At 43.4% G+C, this 20613-nt stretch overlaps 1 protein-coding gene across 4 annotated transcripts in view; it reads right to left on the minus strand.

The window, feature by feature from the left end:
- Positions 1-20613, minus strand: part of TJP2 (tight junction protein 2) — a 124858-nt gene that overhangs the window by 76496 nt on the left and 27749 nt on the right. For 2 of the 4 annotated variants that reach the window (XM_020911912.2, XM_070480382.1), the window contains exon 1: positions 1092-1278. In XM_020911912.2, the coding sequence (XP_020767571.2) occupies positions 1092-1151 (60 nt within the window). In that variant the 5' untranslated portion in view covers positions 1152-1278. Of the gene's footprint in view, positions 1-1091; positions 1280-19006; positions 19128-20613 lie in introns of those variants that run through there. The other 2 variants (XM_070480380.1, XM_020911907.2) reach the window with 2 other exon arrangements.

Consider the following 20613-nt stretch of genomic DNA (forward strand, 5'->3'; position numbering starts at 1 on the left):
AGAATACAACATGGCACTCTGCTACAAATGCCATCATGACCACTAACTCCTCACTTAAAAGGCAAAGTCTAATTCCAAGGTCTGTATGCAGACTGTCTCGCCCAGGAAGAATCCAGACACAAGTGGACCTGTTCTCCCAGAGTGTCAGCACAGCTGGCCCAGACCACCTAAAGATCTGAGGACAAGGGCCTCTTGCCTTCTCGGCTGGGATTCCCCTAACTGAGGAAGGGAGGGCAGTTTCTATGACGGGATGAGGGCAGTTTCTATGAGGGCAGTTTCCACTGGGAACTGCAGGGAAACCACAACCATTACTCAGGCTAGACAGCTGCCAAGACGGCAGCGCTGCCTAACTGAAGCTAAAACAGAGGTGGGAGGCTGTATTCCTTTCCATTACTAAGCCCTGGAGTATTCACTCCCAAGTTCATCCACATTTCAAGAATGTTAAAACCCTGTAGTCAAAACCCTGATTATTTATAATTTAAAATAAACTACTGTGTAAAGCAGAGACTTCATAAATGCAGACAGAAAAGGAACTGGTGACAGGTAAGATAATACCAGAGTACAAACAATTCATCACTCTCTTCTCGTGGCGTCCTCCCAAACCCCATCTTCATTTCCTACAGCAAACAACTTTTACTTCTACTGCAGATGTAACTGATTAAAAGGGAAAATGAGGATTCTGGTCCAAAGAGTTGTCAGTTGAGTCTCACGCACACACGCCTGTAATTTTGCATCAACCAGAGAGTGGGGTTTGGAACCGAGAAGCAAAACACAGGCACAGGGCAGGCACAGCGAGACGCCCCCAAAGTAGTAGGGATCCAAGACAGAGTTCAAGACAGTTTTTCCCTACTCGGGACTTAACGAGAAATCCAAGTGACTTTAGAGAACAGAGAGAAGGATCCAGGAGCCTCGGAGGCCACGATCCACCACCGCCGTCCGGTGAAACCTACCCGCTGCCCTCAACCCCACCTCCCCATGGGAGAATGAGAATCCCAGTCACCCATGGCGCATCCGGGAAGCCCACCACGCGCTCCCAGGCTCTCTCCTCGCGACCCTTCTCCCAACCAAGCGGAACGCAAGATGGAACTCACAGGGAGCCAGCCTGACATTTCCCGCCGAGGTGGAAACCCGCGATCTCCTCGCACCGGCATCTTCGGGCGCGGGTCCCGCGTGGGCGCGCCAGTCCTGGGCCCCAGTCCTCCTCCTTGTCCAGGCTGCAGGTCAGTCCCCCGCCCCGCAGCCAGGTTTTAGCCCGGTGCAAGTCCGCGGGGACCCACCCCTTTGTCCCTCCCTCCAAGGCGGCGGCGGCGGCAACGACCCGCCCCCTCGCTGCGCCTCTGCGCCGGCTGCCCGGCCGCGGAAACTCTCAAGTGGGCCGCTACCACCCCTGCACGGCCGGGGGGAGGGCTTGCAGGCGCCGTGCCTCCGGAGTCCCCGCGGAGCGCCGTGCGCGACTCTCGGCCGAGGACCGAAGAGGGAGCGGCAGCAAGGAGACCCCGAGGACCGAGCGTCCGGCGGCCCTCACGCCCAACCCCCCTCCGGTGGACCCGATGGTTCGCTCCGCGGCGCGCACTCGGGGCAGCAGGTCCGGCTCCGGGCGCGCGCCGGGAAAGCGCTGCAGGTTCGCGTGCAGCAGTGAGTGCGGGGTGGTCTCACTGTCCGCGGGGAAAGCATCTGCCTGCAATGCGGAAGACGGAGGCTCGGATCCCTGGGTCGGGAAGATTCCCCTGGAGAAGGGAATGGCAACCCATCCCAGTATTCTTGCCTAGAGAACCCCATGGACAAAGGAGCCTGGTGGGTCCACGGGGTCGCAAAGAGCTAGACACTACTGAGCGACTGACACTTTCACTTTCTTTCTACCACCAAGGTCGCGTGCGCAGCTTGTAGGAACACTTTTTGGAGAGGTTTGCAAAAGAAAGAACCAGGGAATCTCCAAAGTTTCTTTTTGTCCTGCCTAGAGACCAGACCGGCCAGCCAACACACACACATACACACCCAGGACTGTATCCCCACGTTTCTGGGCTCAACAATTGATACCCTGAATTCGGAGGGTGTGAGATGTTCGTATTAAATACAAGACTTTTGAGGAAAATATATTCCAAGTTATCTCTTTGGCACATTCCCAACAACTCCAGTAGAGATTAAAACTCCTCTTCCATCAACAGCTTCTGAGGCTTTTTTTTTTAAATAAAGTGAAAGTCGCTCAGTCCTGCCCGACTCTTTTCGACCCCATGAACTGTAGCAGTCCTTGGAATTCTCCAGGCCAGAATACTGGAGTGGGTAGCCTTTCCCTTCTCCACGGGATCTTTCCAACCCAGGGATCAGATCCAGGTCTCCCGCATTGCAGGGGATACTTTATCAGCTGAACCACAAGGGAAGGGAAGCCCCAAAGTAGGTCACAAATGCTTATCAGGCAGGATTCATCAAATTCAACTCAGTACATTTATTCACTGTAGAGTCCTCTGTTGTGTGTTAGTCACTCAGTCGTGTCCAACTGTTTGCGACCCCATGGACTGCAACCCAACAGGTTTCTCTGTCATCGGCATTTTTCAGGCAAGAATATTGGAGTAGGTAGCCATTCCCTTCTTCAGGGGCTCTCCCCCACCCAGAGATGGAAGCCAGGTCTCCCGCATTGCAGGTGGATTCTTTACTGTCTGAGCCGCCAGAGAAGTCTACGTGTATATAATTGTCCACAATAAATAAAAGTTACCTTATTTTAAAGGCATGTAACTTATTTGGAAAATCAAAACAGGTACACTGAATAAAAATATACCTTTGGGTTTGAAATCTTAAGGAAACCACATTGTGAGAGAGAAAAGCTCAGTCCATCCTGCTCCTAGGTTGAATAGTGCATAGTTTACCTAGGCCTACCAGAAGGTAGATGGAGAAGGGAATGGCAGCCCCACTCCAGTATTCTTGCCTGGAGAATCCCCATGGACAGAGGAGTATGGTGGGCTACAGTCCATGGGGTTGTCAGAGCTGAACATGAGTAAGCGACTAAAGCACAGCACCAGAAGTTAGAAGCATTGATGGGCCCGCTGAAGAGATGCAGACGCAGATGCCAGGCTCTCTCCCTGAAAATTTGCTTCATCTCCTGCCTAATGAAAACAAGTTTGGCAACTTATGTGGAAAAACAAGTCGAGCAGATGCCTCTGAAAGTGTTAGGCTTCTGGCCTCCTTTGGAATGGCAAAGTGCCTGCCTCTGAATAAAAAGCACTGCGAGTAACATCTCCCAGTTTTCTTTAAGTCTCCAGAATTAGATGCTTTGGTTGTATTCCTGAGGTGAGGTGTTACTCTCCTGATGAAAGCACACACACACACAAAAGTTTCCCAAATTAGGCAGTGCTGACTAATAATAACAATGACACCATTTGTGAACTGGTCACACCTTAGTGATGTGAGCTTATCCCACTAGCATTTAAAAAGAAAGGAACCCAGAATGTAGCAATTATATCTGCTGAATGATTTTCCTCTTCCTCTCTAGAGTTGCACTGTCCAATAGGATAACCACTTGTCACATGTGAGTATTGGATACATTTAAATTTAAATTAAAATGAAAAGAAACAGAAAGTCCAGTTTCTTAGTCATGTTAGTCATATCTCCAGTGCTCAGTCAGTAGCCATACACTTGTGGGTTCCCATACTGGATAGTGTAGATATAGGATGTCCATCGCTGCATAAAGTTCTATTGCATTGTGGCTGTTTATTAGTTGCTAAGGCATGTCCAACTGTTTTCAACTCTATAGACTGTAGCCCGCCAGGCTCCTCTGTCCCTGGGATTTCCCAGGCAAGAATACTGGAGTGGGTGGCAATTTCCCTCTCCATGGGATCTTCCGGATCCAGGGATCAAACCCAAGTCTCCTGCTTGGGCAGGTAGATTCTTTATCACTGAGCCACCAGGAAAGCTCTTCTAATACATTACAGTACTCCAAACGATGACATACTTTTATAGCAGAAACACCAACATTCTGACACAATACATAGTTCTGACTCATGTTGAAACAAGTCTTTCAATTGATACAGTACCACTGCTGGTGGCAGTATAAATCTATACAATTCTTTGGAAAAGCAAGTGATTCTAGTATATATTTCTCACAAGTGGGCTTGCACATTTGAACCCCATTCCTAGAACTTTGTTTCTCCAAAGAACTTCTATCCAACAAATAATTACTAAACACTTTCTATAAAGTCAGAACCCCAATACAAGACTTAGTTAGGCTCTAGCCTCAGAGTTCAGCCTACTACAGTAGACAATTAGTAAATTATAAGAAACCATTTAAGTACCAAGATTCCTGGCGGCTCAGGGTAGTCTAGGGTCTTTCAGGAGGGGTTCCTCACTCAGATAGGGGTATGGGGTTTAGCAAAGTCTTTCCAGAGATGAGATAGCAGCTTACACATTCTAAAGGACAGGGAGGAATGACTTTTTGAGACAAAAAGAGGAGAAAGCTTTCCAGGTGAAGACAACAAATATCCAGTGGAGAAAAAAGGAAGAGACACAGGCTCGCTGTTGAGGTAGCAGGAGGGAAGGTTGTTCAGGCAAACAGGGTTTGTGTTCTACTGTGACACTGCAGAAGTGGGATTAGACTGGCATTTTTTGAAGATCACTCTGTCAGCTTCTTGGAAAATGGATGAGTTGGGTGGGGGTTGCAGGGAGGGGCATCAGTAAGAATGACAGGGCCAACAACAACAACAAAAAAAGGATTTTTGTGGGAATGCAGGTGAGAGATGATGTGACTATGAAGTTAGACAAAAGAAGCCAGTTCAAGGGATGAAGGAAGTGGAATCAGCAGACTGGGTCACTGCCTGATCAGATATGAGGTAAGGAAAAGGGAAGTGAGTCTAAGGTGACTCTTAGGTTTCTGGCTTAACTAAGTAGATGACAGTGACTTTTGCCAAAAGAGGAAACAAAGGAATGGGAACAGATCTTGGGAGGGGCTTGAGGAAGGATGGTGAATTTAGTTAAGGACTGAGTTTTGAGGGCCATGGGTCCTCCAGGTGGAGATGTTCAAGTGTCTACTATGTGCCAGGCATTAACGAGATCTTAGGTAGAGAGATTTGGGGTAGAGGAAGAGATTTGGAAATTGCCAGTGTATCAAGAAAGCTGATGTCATGGGAGGTAATGAGAATATTCAGAGACATGACAAAAACTGAGGCAGGAAAAGAATAAGGGTATACCAATACTTAGGGAAGATCTCAGGGAATGCCAATACTTAGGAGGCAAGCTTAAGACCCCAGGTAGAGATAAAAGAGGAACTGCCAGAAGGAAAAGAAGAAAAATCCACTGCAGTAAGGTGTCCAAAAAGTCAAGAGAAGAATGAATTTCAAGAAGGGAAGAACAGCCAACATGGAACTTTGAAGAGTTCAGTTAAGAACAGAAGATGTTCACCAAGAAGAGAACCACGGGTCATCCTGGCCAGAGCTGTCTCAATAACAAGATAGGATTGGGAGGGTAGATGACAGCAGGTGACTGGAAGGTGGGGCAGCACTTCACTGTATGCCTGTTTCTAATAACATAAGATGGAAACCATCACTGTCCAAGGTTGGAGAACTATTAAATTACAGCAAATCAACTTAATTGGCATAGCAAGTCATCATTCAAAATTATATAAGGAAGTCTGTATAGCAACAAGGATAATGACAATATAATAACAATGAGAAAGAGTACAAATAGCATCTGTCCTCGGGACTTCCCTGACAGTCCAGGAGTTAGGACTCTGCACTTTCACTGTCATGGCCCAGGCTGGTTGGAGAACTAAGATCCCACAAGCATACAGTGCGGCAAAAAAACCAAGCCAGCAAAAATACTGTCTATCCTGATGGCAATAACAAAAAAATTACTACATACACACACACACACACACACACACACACACACACACATATATATATATATATAAAAGAATTGGAAAGTATACAAGAACATGATTTGATGAATGGTTAGGACTGTGTATACTTTTCTTTTTTAATTGTAGTTACTGTTTATGAAATGTTTTAACACTTGTCATTATGTATTACAGTGTATAAAGTCTTTAAAGCAGGGTCAGAAGACCTCAAATAACTAAAAACTAAACAATTTTAATCAGATTTCCTCAAGAACATTAAGATTTAGGGATAAACACACACACATACATACATATTTGCAACATGATTTTATAAAGTATCACTAAATGGGAGCAAAGGAACCCGACATGAAAAGTTTCCAGGCTAACTAAGCAATTGAGTTGGCCTGTACACTGGTTGGTGGATTAGAATCATGAAGGCACTCCCAGGACTTCCCTGGTGGTCCAGTGGTTAAGACTTGGCTTTCCAATGCAGGGGGTGCAGTTTCCCACATGTCTTGCAGGCAAAAAAAATAACACAAAACATAAACAACAGAAGCAATAGTATAACAAATGCAATAAATACTTTTAAAATGGCCCACATTATAATGATACTTTCCTTCAATAGGTGTTTCTTGAATGCCTAGCAGGTACCCTGGGGTAGGTATATAGCAGATAAAGGCAATGTACAACAGGGTGCTTGCTCACAGCATGATGAAGAGAAAGACATGTACACAAATGATGACAGGGCACAAGAACTGCAAGTACGTGCATGATTTAGGTGCTGGCAGTTAAAACACTGCAAAAGGCCTGGCATTCCTTTCCCTTCCCCAGCCAAACAACCGTACCAGTAACTGTGCATATTCACTTAAAGGACTCTTCCTTCCATAAGCAGTCACCTCACATCCCCTAAAAGAACATCCAGAAGAGAGGCATTCAAAGTTCTGCTCCGCCCCTCATGCCTTCACATTTCATTATTTAATGTTACTCTTGCTCACTTTCCAAGTTTGTTAACTCCACGTGCATGCACCCAGGAATGGCCCTGTGAGCACACAGCGAGAAGGCGGCTGTTTGGAAGCCAGGAAGAGGGCCCTCACTGAGGACCGAGTCTGCCAGCACCTTGATCTTGGACTTCGCAGCCTCCAGAACTGTGAGAAGTAAATGTCTGTTGTTTAAGCACCCTGTCTGCGGTGTCCTGCTGCAGCCTGGGCTAAGGCAGCCTCTGTGTCCTATATGAGTGGACCCTGCTGCCTTCTCCAGGCTCAGCCCAGCCTGCACTCTCCCAAGCTCACTTCCTGGAGCTGCACTGGCCTTCCTTTGCAGTTGTTGCTCTTGAGACCCTGCCAAGCTCATTCTTGCCCCAGAGCCTTTGTTGGAGCTTCTCTGCCTGGACCACAAAGCCAGCTCCTGCTTAGATTTCTCTTTCTATCTAAAGTAGAAAGCATCCCTTGAGGTTACTACCAGGAAATGATGCCCTCAGGAGAAAGCCAAGTTTAAATTAAAGCAAGGAGGTGTAGTTCAGCTGAATGTTTCATCTACCATGAAACAAGGGTTTCAGAGAGCCCAGTGCGGGGTATGAAAGGGTGGGAATGGTAGATGGTCTATTTAGGGGTTGGGAAGACCAGAGAGAAACAATAGCAGGAAGGCAGAGTAGCCCAAGAAAGGGCTCCCTCTTTTTAATCGTCATCATCATCATTATTACCACTGATAATATGTTGGCATTGCTGCTATTATCACTACAATGAAAAGATATTACAGTAAGTACAAAGAGAATGAAAATATCAGTAATCAGACTTAGAGGGAAAGAAAGTTCTCAGTTCTAAATGGATGGTGGCTTCTACCTGCCTCTCCTCTCACTGCAAATGGTACAAACTCCAAACCCCAGCATACCCCACCCTGTTGCCACCCTCCATCCTGTGTAAGGACTGGGCAATGTTTCTGGCCATGATGGGTTCACCTGGCCACACAGTTAACGGAAGAATTGGCTTTGCAACTCAGAATCAGCTGGATGGATTACAAGTCTGAGGCGGCCCTGGAATGGTGCTGGGCGGAGTTCTGGTTGGAAGGAGGTGGCTGTGGTCTGGGCTGACCTCAGGGTGCCAGACTGTGGATAGGCAGCTTCTAGGAAACTTATGGGGCTGGCCTGGGTATATTCATCCTGCTCAACAGGAGTTGAGATACAGCATAATTCAAGTTCAATCCTGGAGATCACAGAAGCACTTTCTGGGATATGGTTTCATCTGGACAGACCCTGCTATGGAGCATGCTCTGCCTGTGGAGAGCTCGCTCCTCCTGGCAAGGTGCCCTGGATCCTAAAGCCACTGTGCTCCACGTTTGACATCTTTATTTATTTTTACTACTATTTATATTGCAGAATATATAAAACCCACACCCTTCAGGGAGAGGTGCCACTTGTTAACACCCCATCAAAAAATCCAGAAACCTGGATTAAAAAGTAATTGATTACATGCACATCATGTGCCACAAATCTTTCAAACACCATTTTAACTCATGTAATGTAAATCCTTCCATTGCACCTGTATATTTGGTATTATTGCCCTGTGGAAAACAGCTTGTCCAAGGGCATCACCGAGTAGATGATGGGTAAGACTCCAAACCTATCAGACTCAAAGTTCATTCTCATCACTGCTCTCCTCTCCCTCAGTTCATTGTCTACAGCAATAAGGCAACTGCACAGAGTTGGGGTAGAGGTAGGTCTTTGGTTGTTGTTACTGTTTTCCTTTTGGTTCTTTTTAACTGACTTAGGAGGGCTTTTGCTGACACAACAACTGAACAAATAATGCTGGGGAATCATATTTGTGAAAATCTTCCTGTGCAATATTAAAATGGTAAATACCACAAATGTCATTTGTCTCCAGCCAATGAGCTAATCGCTAGTACGGATATAAGAGTTGGACCATAAAGAAGGCTGAGCGCCAAAAGAAGTGATGCTTTTGAACTGTGGTACTATAGATGATTCTTGAGAGTCCCTTGGACTGCAAGGAGATCAAACCAGTCAATTCTAAAGGAAATCAACCCTGAATATTCATTGGAAGGACTGATGATGAAGCTGAAGCTTCAATACTTTGCGGTCACCTGATGTGATGAGCCAACTCATTGGAAAAGACCCTGACGTTGGGAAAGATTGAGGGCAGGAGGAGAAGGGGGCAACAGAAGATGAGATGGTTGGAGTGCATCACTGACTCAAAGGACATCAGTTTGAACAAATTCTGGGAGATGGTGAAGGACAGGGAAGCCTGGCATGCTGCAATCCATGGGGTTGCAGAGAATCAGACACGACTGAATGACTAAACAACAACAATGAGCTAGGAATTAGAATTCTGAAATCAAATATGATTCTAGCATCTAAGAATTCTCGAATTTCCTCTCCCCAAATGAGTTTCTTAAAAACACACACACACACACACACACACACACACACAAACCTTTAATAAGGCAAAATTTTTCCTTTTTAAGGGAAAAAAGTCCTCATCTCCCATGCAAGGGAGGGAATCTAAGGTGAGAGTGGCTCAGGGGACTGTCTGTGTGATATACAAATCCTCCAGGGAGCCCAGAGGGGCCTCTGGCAACTTGAATTGGTTAATCCTGTAGCACTAAGAATTCAGTATCCCTGACCAACACAGATTATAATTGTTGAAGTGTCTCCTTGATTGTCAAAGAATCCTCAGATCTGAAAAGGGTCTTAGGAAAAAAGCTGTTAAGTTTTCCAGGGCAGCCATGCAAAATAGTACAGGCCTCTGAAAATAAAGGAAGCTGGTCCTGGGAAAGGCAATTCCAAGAGGCATTCTATAAAAACTTGAAAACACATAACATACATTTCTATAAAGACAGTTTCTTGATGATGAGAATCACCTGAGGCATCCCAGGTCCCTCCCTGAGATCCTGATTCAGTGGGTCTGAGAAAGGCCCCAGGGAATTTTACGTTTCAGCACTGTACCCAGCAGGTGAGTCTTATCATCACGGAGGTTTAAGAAATTCTGCTAAAGGGACATTGTTACAATTCTCTGACACAAGATAACAAGGTTATCATTTCCAAGGCAGGTAAAACATTCATTTTGAAGGTCAGAAAATAATTCTGTGGAGAAGGATCAGGGGAAGGGATAGTTACTGATTTGGGGATAGACATGTACACACTGCTATATTTAAAATGGATAACCAACAAGGACCTACTGTATAGTACATGGAACTCTGCTCAATGTTATGTAGCAGCCTGGATGGGAGGGGAGTTTGGAGGAGAATGGATACATGTATATGTATGGCTGAGTCCTTTTACTATTCACCTGAAGCTGTCACAACATTGTTAATCAGCTATGCCATGCGAGTTCAGCCATGTTCGACTCTTTGTGACCCCACAGACTGTATTTTCCAGGTAAGAATACTGGAATGGGTTGCCATTTCCTCCTCCAGGGGACCTTCCCAACCAAGGGATCCAACCCACATCTTCTGCGGCTACTGCACTGGCAGGCACATCCTTTATCACTGACCCACCAGGGTTATTAATACCGTTGTTGTTAATCAGTTATACCCCAAAACAAAATTAAAATTTTAGAAAAAAGAAAAGAATTTTCTTCTTGCAAAATGTCTTTGGTTTATAAAAGGGTCAGATCTATAATCCTCTTGGTTTGTTGATTTGCATACATATTTGTATATACACGTTTTTGAGTTTCAGTTATTTTAAAATAAATGATATTTGTTTATTTACACAAACCATACCACAGATCACATACACACACACAAAAAAAATAGTAAAATGCAATTAAAATGTCACAATCCAGAGCAAACTACTGTTAGTAACTGGGTGAGCATCCTTCCAGGTATCTCCATGCACGGGTAAGCATGTAGATATCATATATAATATTATACATCTGGGGCTACACTAGACATGCCCTTTTGCTACCTGTTTTTTCTACATAGGAATAGGCAGTTTTTTCATGGCAATATAGTTCTATATCATCACTTTGCCGTGTGTGTTAGTTGCTCAGTCATGTCTGACTCTTTGTAACCCCATGGACTGTAGCCCACCAGTCTCCTCTGTCCATAGAATTCTTCAGGCAAGAATACTGGAGTGGGAAGCTGCATAATATTCCCATTTGTATGAATATACCATAATTTGCTGAATAAATACTTCAAAGTTCTTTTAAAAAAGGGTATACAGCAGAGATCCCTAACCTCCAGGCTGTGAATGGGTATTGGTCCCCAGCCTATTAGGAACCAGGCCACACAGTAGGATGTGAACGGCTGGACAGCTAGCAAAGCTTCATTTGCTGTTCATCATCACTGGCATTACCACCTGGCCCACCATCCTACCCCATCACCATGGTCCATGGAAAAATTTTCTTTCATAAAATTGGTCCCTGGTGCCAAAAAGTTTGGGGACCACTGGCATAGAGGACAAGATAAAAATCAGATGGATGAAATTCCTAAAATTTATTTTCCATAGATAATGAGAAAGCAAGTAGTTTGTAAGTTGTTCTTTAGCTGCTAAGTCATGTCCGACTCTTTTGCAACCCCATGGACTCTAGCCTGCCAGGTTCCTCTGTCCATGAGATTTCCCAGCCAAGAACACTGGAGTGAGTTGCCATGTCCTTCTTTCTCCAGGGGATGTTCCCAACCCAGGGATCCAACCCAAGTCTCCTGCACTGAGGCAGATTCTTTACCACTGTGCCACCTGGGAAGTCCCACAGTTTGTAAGACTCAGGCACAATTCGTAAGATGTATATAGTAAAAATAGTATGTTAGTAAGACATGTTAAAAAACAAAATAGAATAAATGAACTGCTTTTATGTTAAGTATAGATGAAAATAAAGAAACAAATAAGAATATCACTTATAAACAGAACAGTGCCAATGAAGGACAAAGTAAATCTTAAATATTAGTATTTAATAAAGCCACAAGAAAAGCCCAATAAAATATTAATAAATGTACTAAATATCTAACAATTTTATTTATATATAATAATATAGTTTATATTATTAATAATAATTTCCTAATAAAATATTAATAATAAATAATAAAGCCCAGCTCATGTTGCCTCTAGATTGACAGCTATGTCATTCCTAAATTGATCACTCATTGGTGACACCCATTATGTACAATTCTAGCCACATGTATACTCTGCCCCCAAATGCAGGCAAATTACTATTGAGCTACAGCTACTGGCCAAGTATACTTGGCCTGCATCCCTCCTATGGGGCAAACCTATGCTGACTTCAGACACCTTCTGTCTGCTAAGCCTCCTGTTTAACCTCAAATCTGGCCTCTGTGACCACACCATCATTGGGGAAAGCTAACACCGCACAACAGACAGGGCATGTGAAGACTGCAAGCACAGGATTCCAGGGTGTGGACCTTTCACCTTATTTATACCCTCACCTAATTATGTTAAAAGTGTTCGAATCTTTTCCCCTTGCATCTCAAAGCATGTTTTCAAGGTGAATAAATCGTGTGACTGGAACAACTGACTTTGTTCTCTGAGCCTTTCGGTCTCATAATCTCTGGGAGAGTTTCCTTGGCGGTATTCCTGGAGGCTAAGACTGCATCAAAGTTACTTCCCACACTTCTAGAGTAATGGAGAGAAGCAAGGAGGGTGGGGGGCCATCACGACTAAAATTATACACATAAAAGGTACCTCAAATTCTTTGCTAGTCTGGGCCATGAGGGCAAGGGTAACACAAAGTGCAATCTTTCATTTAATTTCAGGAAAGTATCGGGTTTTCAGCTTTTCTTGCCTCCAAAGTTATTATGTAAGTTTTTAAATGAATCAATCACAATTTATTTTCAACAGATTCTGATACCTATCTTCTCTCTCCCTGATTTATTTCTAGCTCGCCTAGAACCATCTTCCACTTGCTAAAGTATTTTGATTCTTGTTCTAAATCTTGCCATAAGTATCCTACTGAGCTAAAGCCATCAGAAGAGACAAATTTAACTTTAACACAGTGTGAAGCCTCTTTCAAAGTGTGTTGCCAGTTATTTTAGTTACCAGACTTAAGACCTGAACTAAAAATAATCATATATGTAATTATTTTGATTTTTTTGACTATCAATAATTATATCACAAATATCCATGTCAAATATGAATAATTATAATCAATCATGTGTCTTTTTCAAAAATCAATAATTTTTTTCAAATATCAATAAAATTAGGATTAGGTAGGGGAATTCCTATCTAGGGTGTTTTGTCTAATCTCACTGTACAATCTCATTACCTCTAAATAAATCAAAACTTTGGCTGAACTGAAACATGCTATCACCAACCACTCAACTAATGAAAATGTGAGGTACCAAAATCAGGACTCCAGTGATGACACCCTTCCCAACCAGAAACTAATTACATCATTTTATTTTTTTTAAAATTTTTGGCTGTGCTGAGTCTTCGTTGCACACGGGCTCTAGTGTACTCGGGTTCAGCTGCTCCTGCAGCATGTGGGACCTCAGTTCCTTGACCAGGGGTTGAATCAGAGTCCCCTCCTTTGGAAGGCAGATTCTTAACCACTGGACCACCCAGGAAGTCCCTGCATTATTTTATTATAATGGGAATCATAAAATAAGCTGCCTCCAGTCTTCCCCATGCAGCCACAGTACCAGGGGTCCAGTATAGGTAGCACACACACAATGTAACTGTTGATTGAAAACTCAACTGCATCTTCCAGCCAGGGAAGAGTCCTTGTCCATGAAAATTCCCTGAGGCAGTGCTGTGCCTAGCACTGTGCCTGTGGGCCTAGCCCAGAGGGTACCAGAAACCAGGTACTGGATCCTGAGTGGCTGGAATATGTGGAGGAGGAAGTGCTGAAGAGACAGGCAGGTGGAGGAGAGGAAAAAGGGTGATAAGTACAGAGATTTCTTTTAAGAAATGTAGCTGTGAAAAGTAAGAGAGAGGTAGGGCTCTAGGTCCACAGGCCCCTGGTATGTGGCCTAATATGTGTCTGACTCTTTGTGACCCCATGGACTGTAGCCTACCAGGCTTCTTTGTCCATGGGATTCTCCAGGCAAGAACACTGGAGTGGGTTGCCATTTCCTTCTCCATCACAAGCTCCTGGTCATGTTTTAATTCTTAGGTTCTGGGTTCTCTAAAACATTCAGGAGTATAATTAAATTTATGTTTCAGAACCTAGGTTGAATATTACTCATCTCTAATATATGCTATACTTAAAATATCCAGACATCTCAGATTTCCAGAGATAGACAAATGGCTACCATTCTGTCTTGCTGACTTCATGAGTGAAGCATGCACTCTAATTTTTGTTTGGAAAACATATTAGACTATAATTACAGCATTCAAAAGTGGAAACAAACACTTCTTATTTCTATTTTTCTTCTACTTCAATTGTACACAAATTTCTCATGATGAAATTTTGCTTAAATTGCTTAAGTGACAAAAGTCTTTGTACGTAAGTATTTGGGGCAATGCTATTTCATTATAAATACTTAAAGAAGAAAACATGGAATTATTGTGTGAGTACTGACAAAACTATTTGTCTAAAATCTCCACAGCTAGACAATTAAGTTGCTTGAATCCCTGAATGTTGAAACAATTCCAAGTAAAGGTACTTAAAATATAAGTGCAAAACTAACATATTGCTTACAAACATTTAGGTTGGTTTGAGAAGGAAATTAAGAATAGGACATCTATACTCTGATAACTTCTGTATTTATAAGAAGTGGTGGTTTAGTCACCAAGCTGTATCCGACTCTTGCAACGCCATGGACTGTAGCCCACCAGGCTCCTCTGTCCATGGAATTTCCCAGGCAAGAGTACTGGAGTGGGTTCCTGTTTCCTTCTCCAGGCAATCTTCATGACCCAGGGATCAAACCCACATCTTCTGCATTGTAGGCGGATTCTTTATCACTGAGCCACCAGGGAAGCCCCTATGTATAGGGATTTAATGTTTTAATAGCAATGAATTTTCAATTTCATACACTCCAATGGTACCCAACCTTTATGGCACCAGGGACCAGTTTTGTGGAAGACCATTTTTCCACAGACTGAGGGGGGGGGTGGGGTGGGGAATGGTTTCAGGATGATTCAACAGCATTATATTCATTGTGCATTTTATTACTATCATTAATATATATCAGCTCCACCTCAGATCATCAGCAGTAGATCCTGGAGGGTGGGGATCCCTGATATAATCTGGTAGTTTCCCACCACTCTCCTTAAACAGGCAGGATAGAAAACTGACATATAAAAATATCTGATCCAGAAACTCAAGAATTAGAAATAAATAGGCTATCAGCTTGGTATCCTGATCTCCACACCACTGCTTTTCCCAGTGAACCATGAGCAAACATAGCAGGAAAAAAAAAGGGAAAAGCCAGTAAACAAAGCGAAGCACTGGGTAATAGAACATGATGATGAATCAGATTTGGGGTTTCAACAAACCCCAGTTCTGCTACTCCTTAGGTTTAACGTATGCCACGGCCACTGTTCAGCTGTTTCTGAGCTATCAAAATGGCAAGTTACATAGCTGGACCTAATGGTCGTGTGATTTATCTAAACTCTCTAAGTTTCCATCTCTGCATCTGTAAAATGGTATAGTGAGTTGTACGGTGTCTCCCCAAATTTCACACTTTGAAGTTCTAGCTCTACTTACCTCAGAATATGATCTTATTTGGAATTAGGATCCTTACAGAGGCAATCAAGTTAAAGTGAGGTCTTTTGGGGAAGGGGCCCTAATGCAGTGTGACTGCTAGCTTAAAATGGGTAAATTTAGACAAAGAGACAGACACACATAGTGGGAAGACCACCACGTTCTAGCTAAGGAGAGAGACCTGGAGCAGATCCTTCCCTCATAACTCTCAGAAGGAACCAATGCTGCCAACACCTTGATTTCAGACTTCCAGCCTCCAAAACCATCAGTTCAGTTCAGTCACTCAGTCGTGTAATACAAACTATGAGACGATACATTTCTAATGTTTACACCACCCAGTCTGCAATAGCATTTTTTTTTTTTTTTTTTTTTTACTGCAGCCTTAGGAAACTAATACAAATTAAGATTATAGTTGGACCCATATCTCATAGGTGGGTCTGAGAATTACATGAAAAATGATGTAGCTAAAATATTTAGTACAGTAGCTAGTACACTGTAATAAGCACCCAAATAAATACAAGGCTTTCATCTTTATTACTGTAGGCTGATACTTCATATCAGAATTACAATGGAACTCTCACCACAAACAACTTTTCTCCTCACAGTACAGCATCTCCAGGCCTCTGAGGTACAATCTGTCCTCCCCATGTTTTTCTTCCCCTCTCTGCACGCCTGGCCAACAACTTACCCTCCTCAGGAGCCTCCTCTCACATAGTCACTGCTTCAGGCCTTCTGGTTTGCAGCCCTTTTCACACAGCAGTGTAATTACTGATCTCAAATTAGACTCCCAAGTCCCCCAGACAAGCCTTTACATTCCTCTTAGCTTTCCTCAGGCAGTGCTGTGTGAGCCTGTGAGGTGCTCATTAAATGTTTGAGGAAAGAGTCTCTTCACCACAGGTAGGGAAACTGGCCACACACTATCTACAAACAAGCCCAGGCTCTAAGATAGCTGTTAAAAGTACTGTCCAGGTTAGTGGTTCTCAAAGTGTGGTGGGGAAATCTAAAGTATCAGCCTGGATGGGAACTTGCTAGCAATGCAAATATCCTGAGCCTCACCCCAGAGGGACTGAAGCCACAACTCTAGGGAGGGAACCCAGGAATCTGTGTTTTAACAAGCCCTCCAGGTGACTTGATGCAGCTAACGTTTGTGAGCTACTGTTCCGTCTCCAATTCCACATGAAGGGGTTGGGCTGCTGCTTGTGAGCGCGCCAGGAATCTCTGCAGAGGAGTCCCAGGGGAGAGGGGACCGCAGAGGGGCTCTCAGGGCACAGAAGCAGAAGTTTTAATTTTCACCTTCAGCTCACTTATCTATACCCATGTTATGGGATGAGCTGGTGACAACTCTAAACTGTTACTATCTAAATTACCTAGCAATGAGAATCCATGTCTAGGAAGTGAGGCTCTGTCCAGACTCTGAGCATCCTTCCCGAAAGCAAAGAGGCAAAGATGATTTTGCCGCATCAGAAAAGTGAACTCCAAAGCCCCTTAAAGTAGCAACAAACAAGTGCCAGGCGAACAGTGCTCTCCAGGGACTTTAAGATCGTAAAGCAGGGCACGTGCAGGTAGAAGCTGATGATCGGAAACAGGTAAAGGGCCTTCAGGGACCCTCCTCCATCCATGCCAGACATTGCTAATGGGTCACAAAATTCTTACTCAACAAACGTGGACAGTATCTGCATGCTAAGTTGCTTCAATCATGTCTGAGTCTTTGTGACCCTATGGACATAGCCCACCAGGCTCCTCTGTCCATGGGATTCTCAGGCAAGAATACTGGAGTGGGCTGCTGTGCCCTCCTCCAGGGGACCTTCCCAACCCAGGGATTGAATCTGTGTCTCTTAAGTCTTCTGCATTGGCAGGAAGGTTCTTTACCACTAGTACCAGCTGGGACAGTATCTAGAAATCTTTAACTCCAGGCAGCCACTATCAATTGATCAGACCTGGCCCGTGTGAAAAACCCATTACTATCCTAGTTTAGGAGTTAAATCCTCAAGCTCTGTAGAGTTAGTATGGAAAACAGCTGCTATTATAGGAATCTCACTGCACTTGGAAATCAGAGGTTATGCAATCTTGAGGAAACCATTTAAAATCTTTGAATCTCAGTTTCCTTATTTGCAAAAGGGAGCTGGCAATAGCTCCTCCATAATGTTCTGAGGATAAACAAGATGGATGAAAGCCCGTTGTCCAGTCCCTGGCAAATAAAAGGCTCTTAATAAATGTCTGCTGGATTTGAAACTACGGCCATGTGGGGAAAACCGCACTACCTAAGTTTGCCTAAAGCTAATTCACCCAGAAACCTGGGTTTCAGTGTTTATCTGTGAAGGAGCTGTGGAGTAAGATGCTGGCTTGGGAAACCAAACTGATGTTGAAGGGTCTGTGGTCACTAGTATAAGCAATCAGAACCAGGGAGATATTTATCAGGAGGGGCTTGTTTGAGTCCTTGTCCAAAGACAATGCCGGCTCGAGCTTCCTCCTTGGCCGTATCCATACTGCACCTCTAAATCACTTGACTAAAGCAACGGATCCTACCCAGAAATCTACTTTCAGCAAAACCACTTCCCCGGTTTGGGCAAGCGTCTGTCTTCTTATGTTTGGAATGTTTAAAAGCTCCATAGAGAACATCTCAGTAAACGAAACCCACTCCTAGCCTTGTTAGTTCAGTGGAAACTGAGGAATTCCCCACTCAAGTATCCCCATTTGGACAACTAGATGCCAAGAAAGGCCCTGGTTGTGTGACCGATGCCTGCTATATGTTAACTCATTCAGCTTCATGTTAACAAGCTCTTTCTACAGATAAAGGATCTGGAGCTCACAGACATTAAGAAGATCACACAGTCAGAAGGCAGGAACACTAGGATTTGAAGAGCTATCTGCTAGTCACACTCCACTAAATTCCAACACTGATATGAAGCTGGAATCGACCCCAGTAAGGTCCTCAAGTTTAAACAGACAGGAATTTAGAAACAAACACATGAAAAAAAAAATTCTAACCCCATTCTAGCAGCCATGGACTGGCCTATAACCAGGGGTTAAAGTGTAACTAAGAACAAATACACTCTAGCATCTGTCAAAATAGAATTTAATACCGTGTAAATCCCATTTAATTCGTACTTAAAACTGAATCAGTCAATAGATAATACTCAGCCCTTTTTCTAAAAGCCTGTACGTAATTAATCTTTAGAAGCCAGTGTGAGTGATGTCTTTTTTATTTTCAGCAAAGCACTTTCCACTGTTATATAATTTTGCTATGTCGAAGATAATGGAAAAAACGTGACCTACCAGAATCACTTATAAACCCTAGACATCAAAATACCTTGGTATGCATTTATTCTGAATAACAAGGGTTAGACCTAGATGCCTTATCAGCATTTGCCCAGAATTACCTATCAATTCAGACCATAAATGCAGGTAAGATCTTTCTCATCTTTGGGAAACAGGCCATTACAATTAAATTTTCTTGGATATTATACAATTTCATTATCAGCAACATCGAATAGGGTGGCCTTGACTTGTAGGATGTGAGATTATTTAATCAAACTAGGCCAGTAACTAAGCTGATGAGAGACCAAAAGGCAAGTACCTGGTAAAGCAGGCTGTCTGTTGGCACGTGTCTGTGTTTCCTGGAGCACTTGTGCCAAGAGATGCAGCTGGGATGCCAATCCCACTCACAAGGAGATGACAGCAAGGTAGTACTTCGCACCCTGAAAAAGACACTACTGTTAAAATTCAGCACCATCATTCTCAGTTTATCAAGATCTTTGAAACGCACTGAAATTCACATTCTATACAGTTTACCCAGTTACATTATGGCTTTCAATATATTCACAGACTTGTGCAACCATGCCACACTCCATTTTAGGACATTTTCATTACTTCAAAAAAGAAACCATTTAATCCTCCAATTCCCTCCTTCTCCTCCCAGCTGTAGACAACCACCAATCTAATTTTGTCTCTATAGAGTCACCTCTTCTGGAGAGTTCATATAAATGAACTCATACATGATCTTTTGTGACTGGTTTCTTTCACTTGGCGTAACATTTCAAGTTGCATCCAGGCTATAGCCTGTGTCAGAACCTCACTCTCTTGTATGGATATACCATCGTTTACTTATTCATTTTACAGCTGATGGACATTTGGGTTGGTTGTTTCCACTTTTTAGCTATTATGCTCAAATGTGTACATGGACTTAGTTTTCATTTCTCTCAGCTATATATCTAGGAGTGCAATTGCTGTCCTGTTCTTCAAAAAAGAAAAAAAAAAAGAAGAGTAAAGAATTCACTTTTTTTTTCGGGGGGGGGTACTTCCCTAGCAGTCCAGAGGTGACACAGTGGTAAAGAATCTGCCTGCCAATGCAAGAGACACAGGAGAATTGGGTTTGATCCCTAGGTCAGGAAGACCTGGAGGAGGAAATGGCAACCCACTCCAGTATTCTTGTCTGGAAAATCTCATGGACAGAGAAGCCTGGCAGGCTATAGCCCCTGGGTTCACAGAGAGCTGGACATGACTGAGCACACACACACACGTCACATCATGTCTCTGGGGGTCCAGTGGTTAAGACTCTGTGCTCCCAATGCAGGAGGAGTGGGTCAACCCCTAATCAGGGAACTAAGATCCCACACGCAGTAAAGTGCAGCCAAAACAAACAAACAAAAAATTCACTATTCAGGTTAAAAAAAAAATACCCAGCAGGTGATAAAACACCTACAGAAAACTTTTTTTTTTTAAATTTTGGTAAAATACACTTAACTTAAATTCAACATTTAAAAATATGCAATAGAAAAAACATTTTCAACTAAAAGGGAATTACAACACTGGCTTGTCTCTGTATTTAAACATGTGGGTTTCCCCCAATCAGAAAAGATGGCAGATACCTTTTACCTTAACCCCTCATCCCAAGAAAATGCTTTCTGGACATTTTTTTTTCCTTTTTTTTTTATTTATTTTTTTTTATTAGTTGGAGGCTAATTACAATATTGTAGTGGTTTTTGTCATACATTGACATGAATCAGCCATGGATATACATGTATTCCCCAACCCGGTCCCCCCCCCACCTCCCTCTCCACCCGATCCCTCTGGGTCTTCCCAGTGCACCAGGTCCGAGCACTTGTCTCATGCATCCAACCTGGGCTGGTGATCTGTTTCACCCTAGATAATATACATGTTTCAATGCTGTTCTCTTGAAACATC

Source organism: Odocoileus virginianus, chromosome 18 (genome assembly GCF_023699985.2).
Source record: "Odocoileus virginianus isolate 20LAN1187 ecotype Illinois chromosome 18, Ovbor_1.2, whole genome shotgun sequence".
Lineage (NCBI taxonomy): Eukaryota > Metazoa > Chordata > Mammalia > Artiodactyla > Cervidae > Odocoileus > Odocoileus virginianus.